The sequence below is a fragment of the Mastigoproctus giganteus genome, chromosome 10, assembly GCF_048544385.1.
Source record: "Mastigoproctus giganteus isolate SK-2022 chromosome 10, ASM4854438v1, whole genome shotgun sequence".
Classification (NCBI taxonomy): Eukaryota; Metazoa; Arthropoda; class Arachnida; order Uropygi; family Thelyphonidae; genus Mastigoproctus; species Mastigoproctus giganteus.
The window spans coordinates 192,014,102-192,027,853 of record NC_143584.1 but is presented as its reverse complement, the minus strand read 5'-3'; the positions used below and the strand labels follow the sequence as shown (position 1 = coordinate 192,027,853).

General features: G+C 38.9%; 1 protein-coding gene across 1 annotated transcript in view; it reads left to right on the top strand.

Moving 5' to 3' along the window:
- Positions 1-1,947: 1,947 nt before the first annotated feature.
- Positions 1,948-13,752, top strand: part of ft (cadherin-related tumor suppressor fat) — a 371,857-nt gene continuing 360,052 nt past the window's right edge. The window contains exon 1 of the mRNA XM_090383163.1: positions 1,948-7,032. Within this exon, the coding sequence (XP_090239289.1) occupies positions 1,948-7,032 (5,085 nt within the window). The remainder of the gene's footprint in view (positions 7,033-13,752) is intronic.

Here is a 13,752-nt window from a genome sequence, read left to right as displayed (position 1 = left end):
TAGAAATAATAATTATAAATGTGAGAGCACATTAGAATAAAGTGGAATTTCTGTTTTCCAAATTATCATTCACATGAACGAGTTTCAAGGCTACGGGGATACTCATACACGTTTAGCCTTGAGACTTTTCGACTTATTAATTTCCATTTTTACATTAATTTAAATTAATTGACATATTATTGCTGACATTAATTGCTATACATTATTGACACATTCACACTAGCCTGACATCATTATTATACTAGGCTTGAAGTTTACAACAATCAGAGGAAAACGAAGGAAATTCAAACCAATTCTTTTGTAAGTTCACACGGCATGGACAGTGTGCCATCTCAATGAGTCAAAAATAAATAATTGCCAACCAATAAATTGACGCTCTGTGTCTGTTTATATCTGGTTTTTGTATTTCATGAACATTGCTAAGAGCAAAGGAAAATTTTACTAAGTTTAGTTAATTAGTAACAAGTTAGGGAATTTAAATTTACGAAATTTACGAAAAATGGGAAGTCGAAAAATGAAGTATGAAATTTTAAAGATATTCCTGTATTTGTAAAATAAAATAAAAAATTTTTAAAAAAGTGAAAAATAAAAATAAGAGCGCCTATCTGTCTCTCTCTCTCTCAAAAGTTCGTAATTGTGATTCGAGTTAATAAAGCATACCTCAATTTAAACACATTTCGCATAATTTAAAATTTTCCTTGTTCAAGTCAATTTATTTTAATAAACAAAAAGAAAAGAACGCGCTGTTAAGCAGATGGGCTATTTGGGCAAAGTCTAATTCGCAAAAGTTGTTTTGTTATGTTACACTATACCCAGATATATGTATCCGCGGAAAGCTCACTGCAAGTGTGTCCAACTACTTGCCACCACTCCACACAAGTGTCCCGGTATAGCTAGCTGTTCCCTCAACAGGCGCCACAAGCTAGTGGGTTCGCTCCTCGCCAGCAACAACGTCATAGCTCCGCCCCTTTCCTTGAGTAGCGGCAGGCCATGGCCTCTATTGACATTCGGGTCTAACTTGTCCCGGAGTTTTGAGCGGACTGTTACTTGTAGCCTTCCGCGCTGTGCGTGTGTGCATGTGTGTGTGCGATAGAGGTAAGTACCTCTTGGGTCTGAGATGACCCCTTGATATTTGTTAAAGAAATTACTGACCAAATGCTAGTGATATTCGTTAGAAAGAGAAAGAACTCTGTGTGTTCTGTGCGCGTCAAGAAAGTTCCGAGAAACAGGTAACAGAACAAGGCAAACCAAGTTCACCTGAGAAACGAGCGGCAAGGTCGGCATACTAGAGTGGTATGGTTGCCCCGAGGTGAGCTTCACGGGCTGCAGGCTAGCCCGGTTTCGCCAGTATACAGCGAGGTATAGGTAAGCCCAGTTGTCGGGAGACAGTCGGCAGTGTTCTGTGTGTGTGTGCGTGTTTTTGGGAACAAAGATTGGAAGAGAACGACACGGATTTTGGTAGTTTCGTCCCGTTCAAGTAATTTGCTTTTTGTTATCGGCAACAGTTTCTAGTGACATCTACAGGTGTGAAGATGGAGATACCGAAAGCCACAGAGGAATTTCTTAGTGCCCTCGGAGATGCAGCAGCACTGGATTGTGACTCAGGTGAGTTTGGCTGTACTGTGTACAAATGAGCTAACAAACTACACAAGCCATAAAAGGCTGAGGTTCTTTTATCATTATTATTTCTTTATTTTTATCCTGTGACCCGGGATTACCGGGCAACTGTATAGAATGTGTCACAGGAACGAATACAATAGTGACTTTAGGTTACGGACTTTGCAGGAGAGGCTGATAATGCGAATATATAGTGGGGAAGATTGTCTACACAAGTTACTGAGAATCCGGCCATTCTGCAGGATACAATTAATTGTGTTAACTGTCTTGCTATTTCTCGTGCGCTTCACACAGGGGCAGGGTCCTGGGGCTTATATCGGCGGTGTTGTCATGCGCTCCAGAGAAGCAGATATGAGGGTACAATTTGAACTTCCCGAAGGCCAACCTTTAGGTACTGTCGTGGGTACAATTCCTACTAAACCCAATTTCACATATCGATTCAATGAGCGACCGCCCGAATTTCACTTAAACGGCACCACCGGAGTTATAACCACTGCTATAGAGCTTGACAGGGAGAGTTTATCAAGTGAACGCTTTGACCTGGTAGTTCTGAGTAGCCAACCTACGTATCCCCTGGAGGTAAGAATTGTTGTCCTTGATATCAACGATAATGCTCCATTATTTCCTGAGCCAAGCATCGAAGTGTCATTTTCAGAAAGTGCCAATATTGGAACTAGGGTGATCTTAGATACTGCTACCGACGGAGATGTGGGCATTAACGACGTCACAACGGATTACAAAATAGTATCTGGAAACAACGAAGACAGTAAATTTCGTCTAGTGGTCACCACTAACCCTAGTGGAGAAACGCCTTATCTCCATCTGGAAACAACAGGAAGACTCGATCGAGAAATCAAATCTTTCTACCAACTGAATATTTCAGCCCAAGATGGTGGCTCACCACCTCGATTTGGTTACTTGCAAGTCAATATAAGTGTCCTAGATGTCAACGATAATCCACCAATATTTGACCACAGTGATTATTCGGTGAGTCTCAACGAGAGTGTCCCTCCTGGAACTAGTGTTTTGCAAGTGCGTGCTACTGATAACGACATTGGTGACAATTCAAAGATTGCATATTTTCTAAGCGATTCGGAAACACAATTTGCCGTTGACCCTCAGACGGGCACTATCTCAACTCTAGAATACTTAAAGTGCCAGCAGAATTGTCCTACTCCAGATTCCTGTCCTAAGAGCTGTGTGTTTACAGTGTTTGCAAGAGATCATGGTTCCCCAAGACAAGATGGTCGCGCTTATGTCACTGTTAACTTATTGGATGCCAATGACCATGATCCCATCATTCGATTTCGATTCTTTCCATCAACTGCCAGCTATGCCACAGTGGATGAAAATGCTCAAAACGCATCAGTTGTTGCTGCTGTTAGTGTTGTCGACCATGATGAAGGTCTGAATGGTGACACTTGGTTAGAAATTCACGGAGGAAATGAATTGGGGCATTTTCGTCTTGAGTCAACACCCAGTTTTGAAATCGTGCGTGTGAATGGTGTCTTGGATAGGGAACAAATTAATAAATATAACTTGACTTTAACAGCAACAGACAGAGGAAATCCACCAAGGAGTTCTACAGCATTTTTAATAATTCACGTGAATGATGTAAATGATCATGAACCGGTGTTCGAGAAGAACGATTATTCGGCTGTCTTGAGTGAGCTAGTACCAGTGGGGTCGTATGTAGCAGGTATCACAGCTACCGATGAGGACACTGGAGTAAATTCTGATATTTATTATGCCATAGTTTCGGGTAATGAGAAACGGTGGTTTGGAATCGACATTCAGACAGGACTTGTGACAACGGCCCAAACTCTCAACCGAGAGGAACAGGATTACGTGGAATTAAAGATATCGGCGAGAGATGGAGGCCCTAACCCCAGATGGGCCTACACATATCTCAGGATACAACTTCTAGATGAGAACGACGAGTCTCCAGAATTTCCAGAGTTTCATATGAACGTATCAATATCAGAAAATGCTCCAGAAAACACACAGTTAACCATACTATCAGCTGTGGATAATGATTTAGGCACTAATGGAAGCGTCAGTTACGACTTGCATCCGGACACTGAGCTGGCATATCCCGGTTATTTTTTTGTGGATTCCACTACAGGTCAGGTGTCTGTAAGAGTATCATTTGACAGAGAAACCAAAGACGAGTACACAGTGAAAGCAATAGCTATGGATCACGGCCAACCACGGCTAACTTCGACTGCCACCATACACGTGACTGTTTTGGACATGAATGATAATAAACCTCATTTCTACCCAAAGTATTATTTTTTCAACGTGAAACAAACTGATCCTGCAGGAACAGTAATTGGCTCTCTTTCGGCGGTCGACTATGATCTTGGAGTAAACGCTGAAATCAAGTATTCCATAGTAAGTGGAGGAGATGGCAAATTTGAACTGGATGAAATAACTGGAATGCTGAGGACGAACGTACAACTTGGAAAGCAACTAAAGACTAAATTTGAAATAGTGACTACGGCTCGAAATCTAAAGGATAATGAACCATCTGAACAAGCAATAGTCATCGTGTTTGTGTCAGGCAGAGGTCATGGAGGCTGGCAATTTGATAAGAGTCAAGGTTATAACTTCATTTTGCAAGAAGACCCTGAAGGCCAAGAACCTAATATCGGACGTGAAGTAGGCCGGGTATCAGTGGGTCGATCGGCAAGAGTTCAGGGAGTGAAGTTCGCAATTGTCATGGGTGATCCTCATGAATGGTTTTCTATAGAAGAAACATCGGGAATCATTAGCACTGTAAGCCGAATTGACCGCGAGGTCACTTCAGAGTGCATATTGAAGGTTGTTGCACACGGATCGTCCAGCTACCTGGAAACAGTGGTTGAGATAACGATCACCGATATCAACGACTATTCGCCAACCTTTATATCACCAGTCACTACTGTAGAGGTCATGGAAGACTGGCCAGTTGACCACGAGGTTCTGTTAGTAAAGGCCACTGACCTAGACTACGGGGTTAATGGCAAAGTGGAGTACCAACTGTCATCAGACACGGATGACACGTTCGTCATAGACAGTAATTCGGGGACGATTTACCTAAACAGGGCGGTACGGAATGAGGCAGGAAATCAATACGAAATTCAAGTAATCGCCAGAGATTCGGGCGTGCCGTCACTCTTCTCCCAGCTACACGTGACGGTACTGGTGAAAGATGTAAATGACCGCACCCCCGTGTTCGACCACTTCTCCTATGAAACGTCCGTAGCAGAATCTGCTCACGTGAACGATCGATTTTTTACGCTCCGAGCCACTGATGCCGATAAAGGACAAAACGGATTGGTGTCGTACGAAATAACACATGGCAACGAAGAATCCAGATTTGGAATATTTCCGGATGGTTATTTATATGTGAAGCGTCCTCTTGATCACGAGACTCGAGATTACTACGCCTTGACGGTTTTGGCCAAAGATAATGGAACTAAGCCAAGAAGTTCGGAGGTCACCATGGTAGTTCACATCATTGACGAAAACGACAACCAACCCCAATTTGACAACCGAACCTTTGTCTTCCACCTGCCAGAAAATGAACCTCCGGATACATATGTGGGAAGACTGTCGGCGGAGGATGCGGATAAAGGAAGAAACGCAGAGCTTACATATTCCATAATGACAAATCAAAACGACTTTATGGTGAACCCGAAAACCGGTTTCATCCGCACGCTACAGTATTTCGATAGGGAGCAGCTGATTGAGCTCTCTGGCCATGACTACATCGTTATGGAGGCTTCAGTGGTGGACGGAGGAATCACCAGACTACGGGACGAAACTAAAATTACTGTGTATATTACTGACATCAACGACAACGCTCCGCAGTTCGTACGCACCCCGTATCATACAGCCGTTTCGGAAAGCGCGCCTGTGGGAATGCAAGCGATACGGGTTAGTGCGGTCGATTCCGATGCGGGGATGAACGGTAATGTGCTCTATTCCATAGTAGACGGGAACATTGACGGCTGCTTCCACATCGACGAATTCTCTGGTCAGGTGACCATAATAAAATCTATAGACAGAGAAAGAACATCCCGCTATTTGCTGACGGTAGTAGCTCGCGATACGGGACAAGATATATCCCACTCAGCTACCGCTACTGTGACGGTGGACGTACTGGACGAAAATGACAATCCTCCTCAGTTCGACGTACCCTACAAACATATCAACATCTCTGAAAACACTACGGTGGGTTCACAAGTATTCCAGTTCGCCGCAGTTGACGCTGACCTTGGCCTCAACAGTGAAGTGACTTTCTCAGTAGCAGCAGGTAATATCAAGGAGACGTTCCGGATCGATCCCATATCCGGGATCCTGTACCTGACTCGACCTCTTGACTACGAAGAAAAAAGCACTTACAGCTTGAACGTGACCGCTAGTGACGGAGGTGCTCCGCGACTTTCATCCACACTGCAGTTCACTGTACTGGTGCAAGACATAAACGACAACCCTCCGCGCTTCTCCAGTACGGCTGTGGTTCGACAGATTGACGAGAACATCCCCGTAAAAACGCCAGTTGTCACGCTGAATGCTCAGGATCGAGATTCTGGAATCAATGGCAAAGTTCTCTTCAAGATTTCCGAGCAAGATCCACCAGGAAAGCATTTTGCTATCCAACCAGATACCGGTGTCATTTACACTACACAGCCTATTGACCGTGAATACAGCGACACCTTCCGGATAACAGTTGTAGCAACTGACCAGGCCAACCCCAAAGATACAAGATTATCTGCAGAAAAAACTGTGACGATCATTGTAGAGGACATAAATGATAACGCTCCGACATTCATATCCATGGACTCTGGTGTGCTACCAGCTGGATCAGAGAGAGGTTATATCGTCATGACTCTCTCCGCTATTGATCCAGATGCGAACAACAACGGCATGGTGACCTATGACCTGGAAGGAGAAGAGACGGGACTATTTTCAGTAGACCGAACTACGGGCGATGTTTACCTTACTCAAACTGTTGAGAAACCAGCTGTGTCGTACACATTCACTGTCAAAGCAACTGACCAAGCTGTTGTTTCCTTACGCAAGACCTCGCGAAATAAAGTCACTGTAATTGGTACAGGAGGAGAGGGTCCTGTGTTTACTGCTCCAGAATATTCGGGTTCAGTGCTGGAAAACAAACCCGCTGGAACAAACGTATTGACTGTTCGTGCACAGATCACAAACGGCCAATCAGACAGGCAAGTACATTATTTCTTAATAACTGTGTATTCTGATGGTGTCCTTCAGAACCGCGTGTTCGCCATAAATCGCTATAGTGGAGTGATATCTACAACAACGGTATTGGACAGAGAAAATGGTGCACAGGTGTACGAAATGGATGTATATGCTGTGGACAGTGCTGCTACCTCACCAAAGACATCGAAAGCAAAGGTAAGACTATTGTTTTTTACTAATACCGATAGCATTTTACAACTCCGTAGTGGATAAAATAAACAATAACAAAGTCAAAAACAGCCATTTTACTAAATCATGCAGCAGAAGAAGTGAAAAAACTTGCACATCATCTTTTAACTTAGGTCCCTAACATGAATTCTTGCAACGGGTTGAAGATTATCTTCACTCGACTGAGCCAGAATTTAACTCTTAGATTACAAAGAATTTTTTTTTTATAAAATGTTTTTTTATAAAATAGTTTTCTAAATTTTCAATACAATTAGTTAGCAGTATGGTCATGTGGTCATATCAACAAGTAGTGCTGAAAAGTAAAGAGAGGTTCCAGGTTGATAACCGAAACTTTCTATTTCTCACATTTGTCAAGCCAACTTCAGGTGCACATAACAAAAAATCTAAGGGAAGGGAAAGCGGATGTGACTTTGGATTTACCTCATCATCAGATTAACTAAATACTTAAAAACTCAGCACAATTTGGATGGTAACCATTATTAATTTTTATTATTAATTTCTTTTGTGCTTTCTTTCAGTATTTTAAGGCTATCCATAAAGCAAATAAATGATCTCCCGACCATAAAAAAAAATCCTGTAACCATTCCATTCGTAGATTACAGCAGGGAATGCTTAAAGACAGTCTGAACAACTATGTTTTAAAAATAAATGTTAAATGAACCTCTCATATTATATATACCTATGTGCACTATGGGCGCTCATTTAATTTTTCCAAGTCACTGTACTTTTGAATTGAGTTCCTGAATACTCACTATACGTTACTTTTGTTATTACACACGTGAACTGACAATCCCACAACTCACCAAAGTTAGCGCTGCGTTATGACCACGTGCATGCGTGCGTATGTGCTTGCGCATTTGACATCTGAGAAAACGTAATCAGAGGACTTTTTTTTGTCACTATGATGGTAGATGTATACATCGAGGGAGAGAGATCAGGTTGCGTATAATGTATAAAAATATAGAGGTTTATATGTTAGTTTATACGTGATTGCAGGTTATCATTACTCGACTCCTTCATGTTTTACCAAATATATATATATTTATTATAAAATATTTTAACGTAACATAATATTAATGCTAAATACAGTGCTGTTTCTTGTGAACTACTCTGACCATGTGGTCGTCCCGGAGTATAAACAGAAAATTTATTATTATTTAATGTGTTGAAAGAAGGATGTAACTGTTCACAATGAATTAATTAAACTTGAGTAACACTAATTAAAAAATTAAATTAAACCACATGATTTGTTTAAGTGAATTTTACCGCAAGTTAAACTATCGCACAATAGAACTATTTAATTCCTACGTTTCTGATTTCTTACTGAATCCTAGCATTAGGCCTAATGAGGAAAGATTCGGTGGCTGTTCCTAACTTCACAGGTATTGCACTTAGGAACAGCTGCCAAAACTTTCCTGATAAGATGACGACAGGATTCAATACGGAATCTAAATACGTCATAAATTATTAAATAATTCTAATGTGTGGGAGATCAACTAAGTTTGCGTAATACTTTTTACACAATAAAATTCACATACACAAATAATTAGTGTTATTCACATTAACAAAATATTGGTTTCTAAATCTTTAGTACCATTAGCTCTTAGTGGTTCAGTTTGGATTATAAGCTGAATACGTTACGTCCGCTGAGAATTATTTCGATTTCCCCCTCACTTTGTTAGCCCCCTGAACTCCCTCCCCCCTCAATAAGCACCTAGTTTAATCTTTTACTATGTTAAATTCAAGTTATTGAACAAGGGCTGATACGATTACAAAGGTTTGATCTAAGGGGGATAGCAATCACGCTGTGATCTGGTAAGATGAACAGTGATAAAAGAATCGGAACATAACCAACGTAAGGTCGTATTAGTTCAGTTTAAATCTATATACTTTAGGAGGTCAAATTTCATTCTGTCCCCGTTCAACTTACAAATAAAAAATTCTCTTATTAAGAATGTATGAATCATTCCCAGTGAATGATATCTGATAGAAATTTAATGGTAAAATGTAAAGTTTTTTTTATGAAAAAATTTTTTAATTTTCCTATTTAGGTGAAATGGTACTGCAAGCTATTGAAGTAAACTTGGAATTGCTTACAAAATAAGAGTCATTATTAATTCGGCGTACGGTAGTGCTAATAAAACCATTCATTTAGATACATTTTATAAAAAATGTTGTTTTTCTTTTCTAGATTGTAGATTTTAAGCATTTCCCCACGTCCCCAAATAATGGGGGCTGTCAAGAACAGTTTCACTAGGAGTATTCGGAAATTCCACTTTTGGGCTGTGTCATCAATCACATGTAAATCGTTATGCGGGTTTACAATCAACTCTCGAAACTTGGCAAGGGTGCAACTTGGTTGGTGGAATTTATAATACTGCAGAGTAGAACAACTGATCTTGATTATAGTCACACAAAAAAAAAAAATAAAAAATAATATATATATATATATATATATAAATAAAAAATGGGTGGAAACAGAAGATTTGCTTCCCTTTCCGCTTTTGGAATCAGATCTGTATAAGGCGGTCAAGGGTGATATGAAAAATTTGGTTTCTTAGAAGAATAAGAGTGACAGCCCACCTTGTACGCATAGCTGAAGCCTGACCTACATTCCCCCACCTCCACTGTTATTCTAACACACTCACACGAGCACGGACCACTTATTAAGCTAAAGTGGAGCGTCTAGCATGTTGTTATACAAACTATTATCTCAGCTTGCCACTGCTACTTTGTTTTCGCCTTAATTGACGTATCCCTGAAAGTTATCAAAAAATCAAGGCACTCCAAGGAAATTAGCGCAGTTCTGCGTACCACAAGGCGTGCACGAAGGAAATGCATACCTTAAACAGGGTTACATGGATGGTCGCGTGCTAGATAAGGTTAAAAGCCGGATACTCTCCGTCTCTCCCTCACACACACATTACATAAGGTGTTGGATTTTTATTTCCACAAGGGGACAAAATAACGTAAGGTGTTTTACGCTTCCTTTTCCGTCTCTTCTGTGTCATTCGTTAGAGCACCCCTGCCACTGGTGTTTGGAAGATAAATATTTCTGTTTTAGCTCTCTTTAGTCTTATCTCTTTTTTTATATATATATATATATAATATTCAGGTTCTTTTCGCTTCCTCTTCCCTTTTGTTGCTTTTGCTCGCTATTACATGCAATTTCATCCCTCCTCTCGCAGAAAGCAGGAAATAGAATTTGAGACTCTCACTCTTACCATCCTATATCTTTGATCTGCAAGACGTGCTGTACTTCAAAAGTCATCTACCAACCCGCCTCCACTTTTCCGAAATAAATTTTACTCTGGCGAAATATGCTCCAACTATGATTGCCAGCTATATGTCAGGCAAGTAACATTTTTATGAGCGAATTGGAAGGGGAGGAAATGCAGAGAAGCAAGCCAAAGAAAATATTTTAAAGCATCCGAAAAGCTGTTTTAGAAAAGGATGAAAAGACAAAAGTCATATTGTTATATTAAGTTTGAAAATATTTTGTTTATATTGGGAGAGGAGCGGAAATTACAGATTCCAAACAAAACTTTTATCTCAAGAAATTTTCACTGTTCATTAAAAGTGACTTTGGTCAACCTTGTCGAGTCGCTCAGTATATGAATAGCCTGTCTTGTTTTTAAAAGTTCCAGTCACAAGGTAATATAACTGAACTTCTCAAGTTACCTAAACTTTAGAGTGATGTTTGTATCCTTCAGTGCTGTTGCAGGAAACATTAGTCAACTTGGTTCAGTAACAACACGTACATTTTTAACCCGACAGGAATGACGAATTGGATATGATGTATCATAAATACCTAAATCTATACTTCAGACTCGTTTAAGCGTTAGGCAAAACATGAAATCTCATTAGCAAATTCTTCTGTTATTTTTAAAATACAAAATAATCAGGAAAATACATTTTTCAGAAAAAATAGCTTTCAAAACTCTTCGGCCCTTTCTCAGACCATAAAACATTTTAAATAATAGTTTAAACAGATATTTTGTAGGTAGGACAAGAAAGGACAAAGTCCTTATATTGAACTCTCAGATTGCAATGCCATTGTGCAAGGGCTTTGATCTTTCCTTACCATAATTCTTTGATTACTCATGGCCTAAAATATTACTAAAACAATAAGAAGATTGTATCCCATATTTGTAAACAGTGCATTGCGATTTTTATCACATAAAGTAACGTCTACGTTTTTCTCCGAAAGCCAGATCCATGTGACACAGAATGAAGACAAAGACAAGATTCAGCCACTTAAAGTCAACAAAGAAATAGGAGATCTACAGCAGTTGATATCAAAAAGGAAGAAATATCATCCTTTAAAAAGAAACTAGTTTTCACAATTGAAAGGGTGAACTAGAAGATGCACTTATAGGAAGAAGCATTAATATTAGCAACTTACAGAGTGATAAATGATATTTTATTGGCTTGCTAATAATTTAGAAATCAAATTTTTACATGCCTTATTAAAAATGTCAAGTAAAGGTGAGCTGAATATCAAATTGAATTCATGATAATTACAGACATAGTGACAACATACACGAGTCTTAGCAATCTGATAATGAAAAATGACCTAGTGATCTAATAACTGAGACGAAATCCGATCGAGTCAGAAATAAGAAATACTATAAAAAGGGAACAAAAAATAATACATATAAAACTCTACTATAAAATCCCAAAAAGCATGTGACCATAGAAAATGTCCTACGAAAACAAAAAGTAAACATTAGCATATATATGAAATACTACAGGTGAAATATTCGTTGATTCCATAATGTTTTTGGAAATTACTTTCTTACAGAAACCATTAACTATTAGTGTAGTATATCATAAGTACCATTAAAATTAACTAATCCCTAATTTGGTGCATATGAAAAGCACAGACAATAAAAAAAATCAAATGGAGCAGATTTTAGATTCTACCGTAGTCTAAGCTAAACTCAGTCACCAATTACACACATGAACAGAAGCCATTACTCAAGGTAACATTTCAGAATGTAAGATAAATATACATTGATTTTGACAGGAAACAGTATACATTTATCGATTCTAAATGCAAAATAACAAGTCTTCAAAAATTGTCTAGACTAAATAAAATACTAAGTGGAAATGCAAATATAATGAAAATTATGTCGAACTTTCATATTCCCTTTCTAAACGTACTAACCTCCGCTCCCATACATCACCCACTATTACTGATAAGATCTACGAGAATGGCATGAGTGTCATCACGAGATGTAAATATTAAATCGTGGTTGTTTCAAAGTTAGATAATTTCTGTTTACAGTAATGAGACTCTTGTGGCCATTGTGAAAAATAAGAAAACATAAAATAACATGGAGATGGGGTGAAATGTAATGATGGGGGCGGTTTCTTAGTTTCTGCACATGTTACATTCTACAATTATAGAAGTATTAGAGAATGAAAGTTGAGATTAAAAGAAAATAAGAAAATAAAGCGCCTCCAAGCGATTATGGATACTATAATACAAACTAGCCCTCCAAGTACCAAATTAAAACCACACAATTTCTAAAATATGTCGATAGAAGAATGATCCTTTTCTGCTAATGTCACTGTCAGCCTTGTGTAAATGCAAACATTGGCTCAATTAATAATAATATAAAGATATCTTGTGTGTTTGCTTGTAAATAAGAGAATGCTAATTAACATTAATGATTGTCAACACTACTCTTCAAATAATGAAAAGCCATTTCAAAAGAATCTGCGTTACAAATTTTTAACGTTACAATTTTTAACTGGAAATATTCTCTGAATCTGATCTATGTTACATAACAGTCTTTGTCTTTTACAAAACTGCTTATTTTTTCTTCCGGTTACCTGAAGTTTTCTCTTAGATATCCCGGGGTCTTCCTAATGCATGAAACTACCATTCCATAAGTTCACATACATACCCCCCCCCCCGGCTTCCTTGAATCCCGCTTAAGTATATCGACTCTCATATTTCTCCGCCACTAAGGCATCCATCTTTATTCGTCTTCATTGATGACATAGTTTATCGCCTAGCACGGCCTCGTTTTCGAGACTGTACAGCCTACTCGTCATTTTCATCCATTCATAACAGATGTGAATAAGTCTCAATACGCTCCCTTACCGCACTGTGAGACTAGGGGACTGTTGTGTCATCTCTGTTCAATTCATTGAAGGTTGGCAGTGAATTTTTATGTTGTCCAATCCACAGAAGTGCTTTGCGGAAATATCACCCGTGAATAGTAAGAGCACTTCCTGGTGGGAGGTCGGGTTTCCCACAAGAAATTTCCTTTTGTTCAGAATACCTTCTTTTGGCCAGTGAATGAATGCAACACATTTCAATGTACAGTTAGTATAGTGAATAGTTGTTGAATTTTCTTCACTTGGAAAGAGTACACTATTATTCAACATAAATCTAACATTATCAGATGGACAAAAGAATTTTCGGAAACACAATCATTGATAAGCAATTATTTTCGTATGTAATATGAGAAATGAATTCGGGGCACTCATATATTTTCCACCGCTAAAAGTTTATTTTCTTAAAAAAAAAAAAAAAAACAGCGTCATTAAATATCTAAATCAACGCTGAACTGATTTATATCCGCACTGAATTTGAATGTAACATGAAAAGGAATATGATATATAATTTGAATATGACATTCTGCAAAATGCACGCTTTCAAATACAAGGGCA